At 25.1% G+C, this 16,231-nt stretch overlaps 1 protein-coding gene across 1 annotated transcript; it reads left to right on the top strand.

Annotated features, from left to right (window-relative positions):
• Positions 1–399: 399 nt before the first annotated feature.
• On the top strand, positions 400–14,664 carry LOC129966998 (B-cell CLL/lymphoma 7 protein family member A-like). Its single transcript, XM_056081629.1, has 7 exons — positions 400–627; positions 842–900; positions 1,259–1,281; positions 1,405–1,498; positions 3,831–3,914; positions 4,724–4,825; positions 12,766–14,664. Exons 1-7 carry the CDS (start codon positions 536–538, stop codon positions 12,855–12,857), a joined length of 546 nt encoding a protein of 181 aa, XP_055937604.1. The 5' UTR covers positions 400–535; the 3' UTR covers positions 12,858–14,664.
• Positions 14,665–16,231: the final 1,567 nt, after the last annotated feature.

Here is a 16,231-nt window from a genome sequence, read left to right on the forward strand (position 1 = left end):
ATAACCTGGATGATTTCAGAATACGACAAAAACACTAACATGAAAGCGAAAGAAGCCAACAAACAGAAGAAATCAAATAATATCTTTTAAAATGGAATACTATCGAAACTAAATACTCATCATAGATGACAAACAAAATCGCCAGTAGTGTAACATTGTTCATTAAAAAAAATAGAACAACGAGAATTGTTCTTTCTTTTTCTTCTAAAAATTTTTCAAAAATTAAAAAAAAAATTATGGTTTTGCTCTTTATTTAAAATTATTCCAAACTTAAATTTTTCATATCAAATATATGCATAATGATAGGGATTTTTTTTTTTATAGTAATACCTTTTTCAAGAAATAATTTTCCACTTTTTGTCTACGATTTTTATTAGAAACTTTAACTTCGACCACTATTAGTTTTTTTTTCTATCAGTGTCAAAATTTTTTTGTCGGCTTCATTCAATTTGTAATTAATTGACAGCATTTCAAGAATTGGCATTCAGTTTAATTCCCTTATATTTTGAAATTTTTAAAATAGGGGGACTTCAATATGATGTCCAGATCGATTCGTGCAGAAACTCGTAGTCGAGCAAAAGATGATATTAAGCGTGTTATGCAAGCCATCGATAAAGTTCGTAAATGGTAAATATATTTTATTGCTTGTTATTTTTAAAATAAAAAAAAGTGATGAATATATTAAAAATTATTGCACAGTTATTAATAGTAATGAACCCATTGCATAAAAAACATTAGAATTTTATTTTGAAAATGTTTTAATTATTTAGCGTTTCTACTCAGTGAGATTATTTATTGATCAAATCGAAATTTTGTCTTAAATGAAATTTTATTATCACAGGGAGAAAAAATGGGTGACAATTGGTGATACAACTATGAAGATTTATAAATGGGTTCCTGGTGAGTTTTATTTATGACCTTCAAATTTATTGTGCTTCGTTCTGAAAAGTTATTGTAATTTTGTTTCGAAAGGATATATATATAAATATAATATAAATAATTGAACAGATAATCATTTTTTCCACGATTTAATCAAATAACAATTGTAAGAAAAATACCATTGTTCTTGTATTGATCATCATAATAAATTTTTTTAAATATCTTTCCTTCCATAACAATGAACATATATCATGAAATGCAGTTTAAATTTTTTTTAATGTCTTGGCCCAAAAGTCAGATTTTGTAATTAATTTCATTCATGTAATAGTCAGAGAATTTAATTTTGCTTATTTAAAAGTATTTTACCTTTTATTTTCAGTGCCAACCACCCGAGAAGCACAAGTAAGTGAATATTTGCCTATGTTTCCTCTTTTGTTCAACATTTAAATAAGAAAATCTATAAAATATGAATTATATTTTGACTTCAGAAACTTATTAATCTATAATTTTATGTCTGTTGTCTAGAGTCGTACTAAAGGAAAAGGCACATCATGTAGAGGAAATAAGGAGAACATTGAGAAATGTCTTCCAAATGACGGAAAGTCACCAAGTGGTAAAAGTAAGATCATTTACTCCATTTTTCAGTTTTAATTTACTTCTGAAAACTATGATATTGGTATTTAAATTGGGAGAATACTTTTTTATAATTCAACTGTTTTCTTAAAGTGTTAAACTGTCTAATGCCATAAAGCAAAGAAAAATTTGTGAAGCTTTATATTTATATCAGCTTGGTGATTTCTTGAAACATCTAAATTTCTTATTGCAGAAATTGAAACATTTGATTTCTTAATTTTTTTTCCCCCGCTAATCTTATAGAGTTAACTGACTTCTTTAAGAATACTTGGTCCAAATATGCAAATTTAAATATTTACTTTCTTTCTGTAAAAATTGCTAGAAAAACTATTGTATAAAAATTCAAATGAAATTTTCTGTTCATTGTATTTTTATTAATGTGAAATTAGAAATACAAAAATTTAGATAAATGGTTTTTTGATTATTTGTTTTGGGAGAACAGGTGAAGATAATAAAACATACTCAAATGCTTTTCTGTTTATTTGCTATATCTTTTATAGTTTATTGTAACTCAGTTTATGTTGAAATGCTAAAAATAATTTTTTATTATTATTATTATAAGCTTTTAAAAGGTTACATTAGGTTTGTAATTTTTTAAATCTGTGATGGATATTAATTTGGCTGAGTTATTTTTGAAAATGAGTTATTATAACCAATGTTTTTTGGCTGAAAAATATATATAGATATTTCTATATTAATATATATTTTATCAACTGATTACTACATGTCTATAGTACATGTTTGAAGTAAAAATATACAGATATTTAGCTGTGAAATTATTTTTACCAGAACTTTTCAAAACATCTAATAAAACTTTTGGCTTAACCACATGTCATTGGTGAGCATAGTTAGATTTTAATTATGACTAATATGACATGTTTGACAATTAATCATTTGGTGTAATGAACATGACAAATTTGGCATTTTTTTTTCAGGTTTAATTCTTGATGTGCAGTTAACAAGTACCATTAAATTTTAATTATTTGAAATTTTTTTTTAAAGTTAATGATTGGTTATGGAATTTAATTTTAATATTCGATTTCCCTGAAAAGATTACTTTGAGAGGGCTACAGTGTACTGTTCTTTTCCATGTTGGAAATTTCCTTTAATTATCGAAGTAATGACAGTTTTATTGGTATACCACAATAATTAAATAGGCAGCACTGAAATTATAAGATTAAGATAACATATGAGTTTGACAGCTATAAGCATTTATTGAAGCTTTGTATTACTTTAAAGCTTGTAATTTATTGTTAAGCTTCTTGCTTCACTAATATTCATTGGTTAGTAATGTAGCTATCTAATGAAAAAAATAATTTCCTCTGTCTTGTAAAATATGTAACAGTGTAAAATTATCTGTATTAGTGTAAAGCTACTAATATTTAGAAACTTGAAGTTATTAAAAATGAAATTTCTTTGGGTACTCGGTGTATAATGAAGGACCATTTCTATAAGATATAGTGTATTAAAAATCAAGTATTTATTATTTTAATTATTTTTGTTGGCAATTCTGCATTTTTCAAATAGTATGTGATTTAATGTTTTTACTTTTTCCTTAAGTCATTGTCTACATTTATCAAATTATATGAATATAATAAGTATTCATAGTTTCAGTGAATTTCTTTTCTGCAACTAGTATTATTTATGGTACAGTGTTAATGCTGATTTTGGTAATTTTTTTTATATAGTTTGGAATTTTGTCCTTTTATTCTGTGAAGTTTATGATTTTCTTCTTAGTAATAATGAAACTCATTATTAAATCCTGTTGTAACATTTAAATTTTCTCATTTATGTATTTTGCCTAATATGGAATTAAAATTTTTTTTTCTTTTTAAATCAATTACTAAAAATGCATTATAAAAAGTAATTTTTCTCTAATGTATTATGATGAAAAGTGAAGTTTCTGATCTCTGCATTTGCATTGAATGCTTTTACACTCATTCTGAATGTCTTTTATTTAAATTCTTTTATGTCTTTCATTCCACATATCTGGTGATTTGGTTGGCCCAGTTTTCTACTCTTATTTTAAAAGTTGTCTGTAATCACCTTGGAATGGCAGGCAGTCTCTCCTTTCCCTGCCCCTTTTTTCAAAAAATTTTTCATTTTACTATGTGGCAGTGAAAATACATTCTTTTTTGTAATGCATCGATGAAAATAAATTTTATGTAATTAAAACTGAATAAATCATAGATTCTGACTCTTAAAACATGTTCTATTTGAAGTCTTTGTTGGAAGTCATTAGACTTACTACAAGAAAAATATTTGTAAACATCTTTTTATCTATGTCTTATTAAACTACTTTCTTTATTATTTAACAGGTTCACCTGTTAGTAGTGAGAGCAAACACATGTGTACTAGAGAATCCAGTTCCATTTCTAGTGTCATGGAAGAATCAAGTTTAGGTATTATAATATACAGAATATCTAATAATTTCTTCTGAAAATTTTAATTAAATTAATTTAAACATATTTCATGTTACATTCAAATGAATGATGATTTCTATGAGTATTTGAGACTGAATATTGAAATTGTTTATTATTAGTATTTGTATAGTGTTCTCTATACTTTTGAAAAAAAAAAATCTGTTTTTGAAGTGATTATGCCATTTAGAAACATATATTCATAAATTCATAAACTTTTCTCAGTACATAACTTGAAAATACAAGCAATTAGAAGAAAATACAACTTTGAATTTTACACATCATATCATGCAAAAGTGTTATTTTTTCTCTTGATAAAAATCTTTTTTATACTATCATAATTGGACATTCTGAAGGATGTTTTTATATTATATAAATAAACAAAAAAAAAGTGGGGGAATTATCAAATCATTGGCAGATTTAAATGCAGGCAATTGTCATTGTTGGTTGAAAAAATGTTATATCTATTAATATCGAATCTGCACACTTGTAATCATCTTATTGTTATCTGACAGTCATGTGAGTAATGAAGTGCTAATTATTAAAGTTATGGAGTATTTTTCTATATAGATATGCCTTTAAGAACTCCACATTTTATATACTAAGTATTTTCCCTATTACAAAATTGAAATTTATTTTAATATTATCACAATAGAATTTCTGAATACCTGTGTAAACTGTAATCCCTTTGTGTTTTAGAACAAAACATTTTTATTAGATCTCAATGGAGATTTGTTTAGTTATTCACTCTAACAATTAGTAAATTATTAATATTTATATTTTTGTTTAAGGTTTTGCAGACATAAGTCAAGATTCTCGAGCTGCTAGCGATGATGCTACAAATTTAAGCATGGAAAATAGTAGTGATGCTCAGTTTCCAGATAGCCAGCCAGGTTAGAACTGAATTATTTTCTGTTTTCACACATCCATCTCCTTTTTCTTCTTTATTTTTCATATTAAGTCTCTGTCTTGAAATTTAAATAATAATTGTTTTGACTGTAATAAAATAATTGGTAACTAAACTACAATATTATCCCTTTTTCATTTTTGACAATAATTTTATTGGCCTTCTCAGATTTTCTATTTTTACAATGTTTCTGAAATTTAGTGCTTCTCACTATTTTTATCACACCAAACAATTTGAGTGGGGAAAAAAATTAAATTAAAATTATATTGCAATCAAAATGCTTCAAGTAATAATGGCATCATTTATTGAAAGAGGTAAAAATAATTTTCAAGAATCTATCTGAAATTTTTGAACAACCCTTCTGTTTACCAGTGGATAAGCAGAAGTACAAGAGCAGAATAGTATCATCAGTTTATTTGCTTTGGATATTTATTTAATATAAATAATATGAATAAGAATAAATATGCCATAATATTAATAACTAGTAGCCTTTGGCAGCCATCTGATTTACCAGAAGTAATGCCCTTTAAAATTCTCGATTAAATATTTATGTGTCTTGGTTTTTTAATAGCTTCTGCAGCAAAATATTTATCAGCTTAAAATTTCGGTAGTCAGATGACTCATCTAATTATAGTAGACTTATGATATCTAGTTTATTATACTACATATCTGTCTTATTTGCTATCTGCAACTATAAGATTTAAATTTGATTTTGAAATGGAAGAGATAAAATTTCAATAAACAATTTTTTGTTTTGTTTTGTTGAAATGAAACATATTTTTAAAAAATGACTACAGAAAATTGAATCCTCCAGTATTATGTAACCAAAGAATTTTTAAAAAAGAATTATTTAACATAAATTTCTCTAATCCATTTAGAAACTCTATTTTATTTACAAAAATATTTAATTGGGGTATGTAATATTTTATTTTACTTAAATCCATAAATGTACTTCTGAAACAATTAAGAGGTCTAAATTTTATACAATTCTTTGATCCTATAAATCATATTCTTGATAATCTATGTTTCAAATTACTACGATCAAACCCGACTGAGTTATAAAGCTTTGAATATCATCATTTTAGGGTAATCAACAATTTCATTATTTTAAATTATTAGTCTTGGAAAAAGTCCAATTGCTAATTGGCTTATTTTCTTCATGACAGTCAATGGAGAAGTATAAAATCGTGCATTTTTATAGAATAGACACACTCAAATTTTCATAACTCAGTCAGTTTTTATTGCAAAAGAGTGGAACTTTTTTTTATTAAAATATTAGTGTCTCAAGGATATTTTATTAAATATGACTCACAGAACAGAGGATTTGCATAAAAATTCATAATTCAACAAATTATTTATTGATTAAAACTACGAAAAAATATAATTATTTATTTCATTTAGACCTTTTTTTATTGGATATATATGTAATTAATAAAGTATTAGAAATTAGCTGTTGGTCCCTATTTACAGTGGATATTCTGCATATATTAAAATATGTATGCCTTAGATAAAATGGAATTATCGAATTAATAATGTAGCTATTTTAAAACATGGTAGAAAACTTTTTCTCACATTAATTGTTTTTAAAAAATATGATATTTTATTTTTATTCCATTTCACATCAACAATTGCTGAACATCACAATTTCATAGGTTTAGTTTGCAGTGAGAGTTAACTTAATCTTTCAGTGTGAGTTTTTGTAAACGTGATGACAGTGAGCTGATAACTAATTTTTGTTACATATTCATAATGTGCTCATGCAGGTTAAATTTTATTTTCATTTTGTGGGAAATAATAGTTTGAAAATATAATTAAAATATTTTTTTTAAAAAAATTCATTGAAAATAGGATTTAAATTATAGGTTATTTAGGCATAAAACCTAAAAGCCTATAAATTAGATTTATAGGTTTTTAGATTTTATTAAAAGGATAATTGGTATTACACTGGTATTATTAAAAGGATAATTTTGAGCTTTAATTTGATTAAAAATCACTTTTGTTAGGTCATATAGGTAAAATACTGGTATTATTAAATTGATAGTTTTTGAATTTTAATTTGATTAAAAATCATTTTTGTAGGATATTTTCAGAAGTCAAAAAAAGAATGCCAAAATTTTGCTTAATTTTTAATTAATTAAAATTCAGATTTAAAATTCTGAAAATTTGCTCCAAGGTGCACATTCCTGACATCCTGGGTGTGCCAGTTCCAAATTTGGTTGATGTAAGTCAATGGTCTGGCTTGTAGTTGTACCAAATCACACAATTTTTTATTATAAGTATAGATGAATATTTAGGAAATTTTACTTCTTTATTCTTGAGCATATCTCACTTCTCAGAATTTACTTTATCTATTTGCATCCCTATTCCTCTGATTCCCTCAAAAATATAAAACCTAGATAATATTGTATGTATTCGTTAGTGTGCCATTGTGAAACAAATGACTTGCAGTGAATTTGACTGAATTCCTGAATTGTGAGCTTTCGACATTTATAAGCAAAAGATGGGGGGGGGTCTGCTTTAAAAAAGAATTAGATTTTAAACACTTAATACTGTGTGACATTCTAATTGGTGCCATTTAACGTCTGTAGATGGCTTAATATTTAAATTCATACTGTGTTACATATATATTATTACATATATTTAATATTGTCAAATCAAATGGAGGTACTTCTTCAAAAAATAAGTAAAAAAGTATTAATGGTGCCCCCCCCCCACACACACACTCTCTCCCTTTCTCAATATACTGAAAATTATAATAGCTAAAGGTAAAATGGTTCTTTTATCACTTTTGCCGAAAAAAATTATAGATTTTGTTTCTAGTTTTTATTGTTATTTTTTTTAATAATTTTTTTTTGTTTCTTAAAGATATGTCATTTAATTATATTATAAAGCTGAAACTATAATTTTTTTATTTGCTCCATATAGAAATCCTAACTACTGAATAATTTTCTTTAAATTATTTATAAAAATATTGCAGAGCATATAGAAAAATTTAATGATTAAATACTAGCTGCCTTTGATGACTAGTCAGTTCACCAATTTTAATCCTCGTTAAAATTTTCATAAATTATTTTATGTAACTTGTCTTTTAATAGCTTCTTCGTCAGAATATTTTTAAGCTTTAAATTTCAATAGTCATATAATTCACTCTTACTATTATAAAGGTCTTAAGCCATAATGTAATGTGTATCTCTCTAATTTTCTATCAGCTTTCATAAAATTTCAGCTTTAAATTGAAGTGGAAATGATTAAATTGCAATTAGTATAAAAAAATTTACTGAAACCAACTATTTTTAAAAAAATTAAATATGAGTACATAAAACTGAATCATTCAGCATTTAAATCTTATGTGCAGTACAAAAATAATTTTCATTATATATATATATTTAGATTTTTATAAATCAGTCAATTTTAGTGACTGATTTAGTTGATTGGAGTGCAACTCTTTTTATTTAAAATATTAGTTTCTCAAGAATATTTTGTTAAATAGAATTCACAGAACAGAGAATTTAAATAATGTGAAATTTATTAACTCAAGTTACTTAAAATATATTTACTTCATTTAGATCATTTTAACACATGCATTTCTTTTATTAAAGGTTTACAAATCAGCCATTGGGCCCTAAATTGAAAGGATATTTATTAAGTTATGTTTGCCTTAAATAAAACAGATTTATTGAATTGATAATGTAGATACTGTAAAAGATTATAGAAAACTGAAAACTTTGTCTTGCAGTTCTGTTTTAAAAAATATATTTATTAATTTCATCTCATTACAAAAATTACACTTTTCAGATTTGCAATAATATTTAATTTGAGCTTTTGTCAATGTGATGACAACTCCTTGATTTTTTTCCTGATCCACAGTAACATGCTCATGCAGGTTAAAATTTATTTTTATTTTGTGCGAAATAAATTGTTGATAAATATAATTAAATATATTTTTAAAAATAGAAATTTGTTTGTTAAAACATTGGTATCATTTAAAAGGTTATTTTTTGAACATCAGTATGATGTAAAAATCAATTTTTTGATGTAATATTTTCTGAAGTTATAGCTGAAAAATGCAGACATGTTGTTTATTTTTTTAATTAATTAAATTTGAATTTTAAATTTAAAAAAGAAAACATTCTGAGGTGCATGTTTGTGGTACACATCTGCCAAATATGGTATCTGTAGGCCAAATGGTCTGGCCTGTATGACGCCAACACACACACATTCAGCTTCGCTATAAGTATCGTATTTCCTTTGTATTTATGCATTGTTGTTATTGTAAATTGTTTAGTAAATGGAATTTAAAGAAACTAAAATATAGGAAAGAAACGCATTTAATTAAGGTGTACTTTATCTTATTTATTAAAAAAAAAATATTTCAGCTTGAAAGAATTTTTAAATTTGAAGTGTAAGTGACTATTTGCAAAACATGATTATTTCTTTTTATTGTTCATGAAAAGTAAAAACTTTTTGTTGAAAACAGAATTGATACTCTACCATCACATTCTGTGTTGTAAGCATATATTTAATCTATCACCTATCAGGTTTAACTAAATTTTGTATAAATCTTAAAAAATTTTTAAGAATTTATGGGGGAAATGAGCTTTTTGCAATGTGAGAAACAATGAGATTTTAAAATTTTTTGATGAAACAGGATTTTTTTCTTTTATTAAGAATTAGTTTTCAAATAATAGAAAGATTTTATGAGTTACAAAATGTTGTTTAAAATAATTCTCTGCATTACAAATAAATCTGCATTTATGAACAGACATGTTGGGATCCTATTAAATGTTAATTAGAAGCAGAATACCAACACTATTTTTTTTTTTTTTTTTTTTTTTTTGCATGGAGTGCAAAGTTAAAATCATAACTAAATTATAAACAAGAATTTAATGAAGTTTTTTTTCAATAATGAATTAAACATCTTTTCATTAATAGAAGAACAAGAAAATTTCATCTTTCACAATGTTGTAAAGTTGATAAGCATTGGTCATATCTTCTTCAAATTTCATAGGAAACAAAAGTTTGGAACTGGATATCGCCATAATTTTATCAGATTATCTTTATCACTGTAATGAAAAACAAAAGTGCTGATGGGGTAGGGGAGGGCAACTTAAAAAAAAATTTTGATTTTGATTTTTCTGCTGAAAATCTGAAAACTAGATATCATTGACATCCATCACATTGAATTCTTAGGCAACCAATCAAAAATAGTCAGCAAAATGTGATATTTTATTCACTTGTCACTTTATCAGTTATACTGCCAAAAGTAGTGCAAACTGTAAGCTGAATGAACAACATTTGAATTAGATGTGTTGAAAAGCTGTGAACCTAATGACATTACCATTAGTTGCATTGAGTTCTGAGTGGGCCGACCAAAAATTATCGGCAAAATGTGACATTTTATTTAACTGTCACCTTCTTGGTTTTATTACCAAATTTAGTCAAACCATTTAAATCTTATTTGAATATTTTGATTGTTTGCAATATATTAACTTTAGGATGTTTTTAAATTATCATACTCAGTAATGCCCAGCTCTCCACAACTGTCTTGAAATAATGAAAATTTTTGCTGAAGAAACTCTACCTTGCTGTTGGGAGGGGCAATTTAGGAATTTATTTGTTTAATTATTTATTAGTACTAATTTTAGACAAAGCATTAAACTGAATTTTATACTTCTGTTTTAATTAGAATCCTTGCTTTAATTAATTAATTTAAAAAGATTGAAATCAGTTTTTAAAAGCAGTGTATTTACTTTGCTTCATTGTAGTCATAGCTTTTTTTTTTTTTTTTTTTTTTTGCCAAATATATAAATGTCATAGTATGGAAATTTACATTTTCCATTACCACTATGTGTTAATTTTCTAAATCTTAGAGCACTCATAGATATAAAAGGGAGCCTGATTGATGTTTGACAATCGAATTTTAATTAAATGCTTCTTTAATTAAAACTTCCATCGTACATCTGAACATATAAATTATTTCAAGATCATCTTTCTGTTAATAAAGTGCATTTTATCGCTTGAATCGCCTTGCAATAGGTGTTATTCTTTCAGCTGGAGATATTTTATTTATGTTTTGAAGCTTTTATAATCGCCATTAATTCCTTGTGATTAGATATCTGTTAATTGTGTTATAGAATATTAATAATTTCACTACTTCTAATGTTTATTTGCTTTCTTTTTCTGTTATTCTCTTCAATAAATATTCGGGTTCTTCATTTGGTATAGTAGAATCATTTTAATGAAAAAAATTTGTTTAATCTGAGATAACATGGTAAATTTCAGAATTTTGATATCAAGATTTAAATTAAAACTCAATTTTTTAAGTGTTTATGTCTTTTCTTGGGCTTAAAATTAAAAGCAATGCTTTTAGCTAGACATGCATCTTATTTTTCATTTTTTTTTTTTTTTTTTTAAATTTAGAACACTTTGTACTTATCTCTAAAATGTCACTCGTATTTATTTCTATAAATAAATCTCCAATTTTTCAAAATAAATTAAATTGAGGGAAATTTTTTCTGTATCTGGAATTACCTTGGCATTCTATGAGGAGCTTTCTTCTATTCATTTGTGAAAAATTAATACTTTTTTTCCTAAATAAATGCTTATAAAAGAAAGACTAGAAATATTCAGTGTTTTAATTGATTTTCAGACAAAAAGAAATTGCTTAGATTTATAAAATTGCTAGTCTTTTATTTTCTTACATAAGCTGTTAAATAAAAATGTGTGTGTGTGCATTATATGAAAGTCATCACTGGAAATTGATTGATGTGATGGTCTTTTTAACGAGCAAATAAGAATTAATTTATCATGAGTGTGTTTTTTAATATATTTGCATCATTGTGTGATGCATTTTTCTTTTACCCAATCAGCATTTTAATGTCGTAATTAAAAGCGTAATTTAAATTCATAATATTTTTATTTTTTTGTTTAGAAGTTAATTTATTATAGAAATTTTATTGTATAAGTATTCCAAACGGCAACTGAATCCTATGCTTCAATCAGATGTAAAGCACCTTTGCATTAATAATAATAAAAAAAATGAGTTTCTTTCATGCTTCTCAGTAACTGCTGAACATCCTCATATTCATTGTTTTAATTTTTATATAATGAAGTTTCAAAGAACAAAGAAATTATGCATTATTTAAATGAGTAAGATATAGTTTGTCTCTTATATAATGGAAAAATAAACTTATTAATAATATATATTAATCAACTTTGGTTAGGAAATAACCATGTTTTTTTCAAACCATAAAAAAAGTATTTCAAAGTAAGTGATAGAATCCTTGAGATGATTTATATTTAGTATAGCATAGTTAATATCACAATATTTCAAAAATGGTTCATGTTTAATATTATGAGTGAAATTAACTGTTATAATTCTTGTTAAAAAGGACAAAATTATCCTATCAGATAATTACGTTATCCCTTTATTTACTGACGGTACTCTAAAGTACCGTTTAAATCCAATTTGATATCCTCACAATTTGAACTATTTTTTCTAATTATATTTAAAAGAACATGAAGAACGTATTTCCAATAGAAAGCAATAGATGTCAACTAAAAATAACATTAAAAATGTTTTATTATTAATTGAATTAATTAACTTATTTTAATTAATTTAAAAAATTTTTCTTCATGGGTTTACTCTGTATCAAACTTAACTAAAGGTTGAAAAATTGATGGTAAAATAATACGGTAAATAAAGATTTAAAGGATTGTATCTTTGGGTCTTTATTGCTAATATATTTAAGATGGATAATTTTTTTGGCGTGAATAAAAATTTTCCATACTCAAGAATTCAATCTTTTTGATTATTACTTTTATCATAAAAAAATTCTGTTTAGAATGAAATTTATGTCGACATTTCAGCTCTGTTTTGAAAATGTGATAATATGCATTTTCTATTTTGTCATATTCTTTTCACAGATGCATCGTTACATCTGAAATCAGAAGATATGAGTGAAGACAGCTGTGAACCACCTTTAAAAAAAAGACTTTCCAGTGATATGAAAGACTAAGCTATGAAAAATTTCTATTTCTTTTTCAAGTTGATGCTTTATTTTATTGTATTGCATGTTAAGGCATTGATTTTTAAAAAATTTGCACCATTTATAGTTGGGAAATTTACAAAAAAGGAAAAAAAAAATCCTATTTATGTGTAATTTCTAAATATTTGCAAAAAGTATGCATTAAAATTAATGTTTTAGTGTAATAAGTATATTACTATGATATAAAAATGTTTATCTGTAATTAACTTTGTTATAAAAAATGCTCGTTCTACTTAAATTTGCATTTGAAATGAGCAGTAGGTTTATAATTGACTTTAACAAATTGTTTCATTGAACTTTAAAAAATAAATAAATTTATATTCATAGATTTTTATTGCTATTATTATTATTCTTTTTGAAGCAGCTGTTAATTTTTTCCCAAGTAATTTGTAATTTAAAAATTTTGTTTCCTGATATTTAAAATAGGTAGGTAGTGTCTTTCTTTTTACTAATCAATAAATTTAAGCTTTTCATTTGCTTTCCTTCCTGAATATAATTTTAGTATTTTAAGGAAAGCATAGATTTAACTGTTTACATAATGTGTTTAAAGTTCTTGGCCTGTATTTTCTTTGTTTCAACTTTAGTATCATTTGTTTTGATAGTGAAAAGTTTATATTACTTTACATTATTGTAAAAATTTAAATAAGTTAATAAAATAATTGAATCATCTGGGCATGTATCTAATCAAATTCTTTTGAAAGATGAATTAAGCTTGTATATGAAGTGAAGATTGAACAATCTACTTGATAATTGTATTACATTTCATAATAGATTCTGGAAATTAAATAAAGTAGATAAATGATTACAATATGATACTAAATAACTGAAAACAAGCTGTATATAGCTGGACAAAGCAGTATACGTAATGTTGACTAGTGAAGCATATGCTCACCTTCAACATACAAGTAGTGGATGTGAAACTTCTTTTGTTCAAAACCACATGCTGAGGCAATTAGTATTCTTAAATTTAGCACCACATGCTGAAGAAAAAATTGCCTTTTTGCTTGAAAAAAGAAAAAAAATTGCTTTTTTTTAATGTAAATATTCTCTCAATTGGCTAAAAAATATATGGCTAAGTTTAGCAAAATGATAATATTTTCTTGTATATTAAATTCCATTTTTATAACTATGGTTTACTGAAGTGTTTTCTCGATTTGAATGTTTGAAAAAAACTTTTAGCTGTAGGTGGACCTGATTGTATTGTTGCTTTGTAAAGTATAATATAAATAAGCCCTAGGGCTACTATCATTTCTTGGATATGAAAAACAATGTAATATATTTCATGCTTTTTGTAGTTATGAATGACTATATAGTTACTGCACAAGCATGCTGCTTATATACTTAATTTTTTTAAAATTAGGAATAAGTATTACTGAGTTAAATATTGTATCAAATAAAGTAAATTGATATGCTTAACTGATGAGAAATGTGCATTTGTCATTACATAATGCATTTATTATGAATTGATATCCTTAATATCTTTTGTGAAACATGCATTCAAGTGCCCCCCCCCCACTAATTAATAATGCATTTAATAAAATCATGTAAGCCATTAATCAATATCTTTCAAAAAACTGTTCACTTGCTGTTTAACTCAAAATTTGTAAAGTATGGCATTTAACAAACTTTGTATATATGTACATAAAATAATTGTGTTGCTTATGTAACAATATATGTAAATTTGACAATCTATAAGGCTTTATTCCATCAGGTATTGAATGTCTTATTTGAAATTAATATTTTTTTCTCTGATCCTGTCTGTTTGATAAACATATTTCTGTAAATAATTCAGTATTCATTGTATTATTTTTGCTATGTTATGGAATTTTTTATGTAAATAAAACAAGAAAATTTGTACTTTTTTTTTTTTTTTTTTTGAACACATTTGAGTGTCTCTATCTCTTTCTACATATTGATTAATATTTGCCTGCCTTAGTTATAATGTTCTACCAGATAAAATTGTTTGTTGAGCAAGTTTCATTTTTAATCTATACTTCATAAAATAACATCTAATAATGAGTATCAAGCCTAACTTTCTCGCACACTATTGTTTATATACTAAGAATTAGCATGACTTTTAGTAAATTCCTTGTGGGAAGACTATGCATTGCAATATATATACAATATGGTTCTAACACTTTACCGGTTGTCTTCTGAAAATGATAATTAGAGTGATTATTAACCAGCTTTGGATATATTGTAAGAAATGTAAAAATGTCAGATGAGTTCATAAATAATCATGACTCAGAAGTGGAAATGGTCAGAAGTTGAAATTTTTAATTCTTTATAACTGTAGAAAAATAAAACAGATAAGTACCTCATTAAAACAAATAACTTTTGTATTTAAAATTTTTCAGTAACTGCAATTGCTTTGTAGTTAGGAACTAAAAGGGATTTTCAACCTTTAATTGTGACTGTTTCTAGCATCAACAATCTATATTGCCAGTTTTGGAAAAAAGGAAACTCCTATCTTTATTTAATTTCCATAATTTAAAATGCACTTGAACAAAATTGAATAAAACTAATTAAATAAAAATACAGGAGAAAAAAGCATAAAAAATTCCAGAAGCTGGATTGTTTTAGTTCTTTTTATACCTTTTATATCACTTTTATCTTGAAAACAAGAGTCTGAGTGAGTCTTATTTCTCTTTTTAAAATAAACCAAATTACTTTCTAAAATTGTATTTTCTTGTAACAATATACAAACAAGTGAAATACACAAAAACTCCTTAATCATTAGAAATAATTTGAAATTTGTCAGATTTTTGTTTCTTTGGTGGTAGGCTTTTTTAAATGTGATTAAACACTGTCAGAAAGGCTTGATTACTATTTTTTTTTATCCAAAGAAAATACTTATCAAACTGATCGTTATATTGATCAACCAGTTTACTAACTGGATGTTAGTCACTTTGTGAAAGTGTAAAATAGATTACTGTTCAAATTTTCAATTATATTTTGCAGTATTCATTATATAAAGAATTTTCTATATTATTTTGTATAGTGAACATAAACTTTGCCGATTAAAGGCACTTTTTAAATTAACCTTATTCTGAATCTTTTGATAATTTGATGGTCATTTGGTTTGATGTATGTTGTATCTGCTGTAAGTATACTGTCTTAGACAATCAATATAGTTTTAACTCAAATACGGGTATTTGTCTTGGCTGCATAATAGTGGTTAATTGCCAGTTAGATTATGCTTGTTATTGATATGTGATTAAGCCTGAAGTTTGCCAAGCATTTAATACACAAGTACTGAAGTATAACTGAAAAAATTGATGATATAATCCCTTTATTTCATTTACTAGTTATGAAAAGTTACTAAAGATTCAAAAGCATAAAAG

This window comes from Argiope bruennichi, chromosome 4 (genome assembly GCF_947563725.1).
Source record: "Argiope bruennichi chromosome 4, qqArgBrue1.1, whole genome shotgun sequence".
Taxonomy (NCBI): domain Eukaryota; kingdom Metazoa; phylum Arthropoda; class Arachnida; order Araneae; family Araneidae; genus Argiope; species Argiope bruennichi.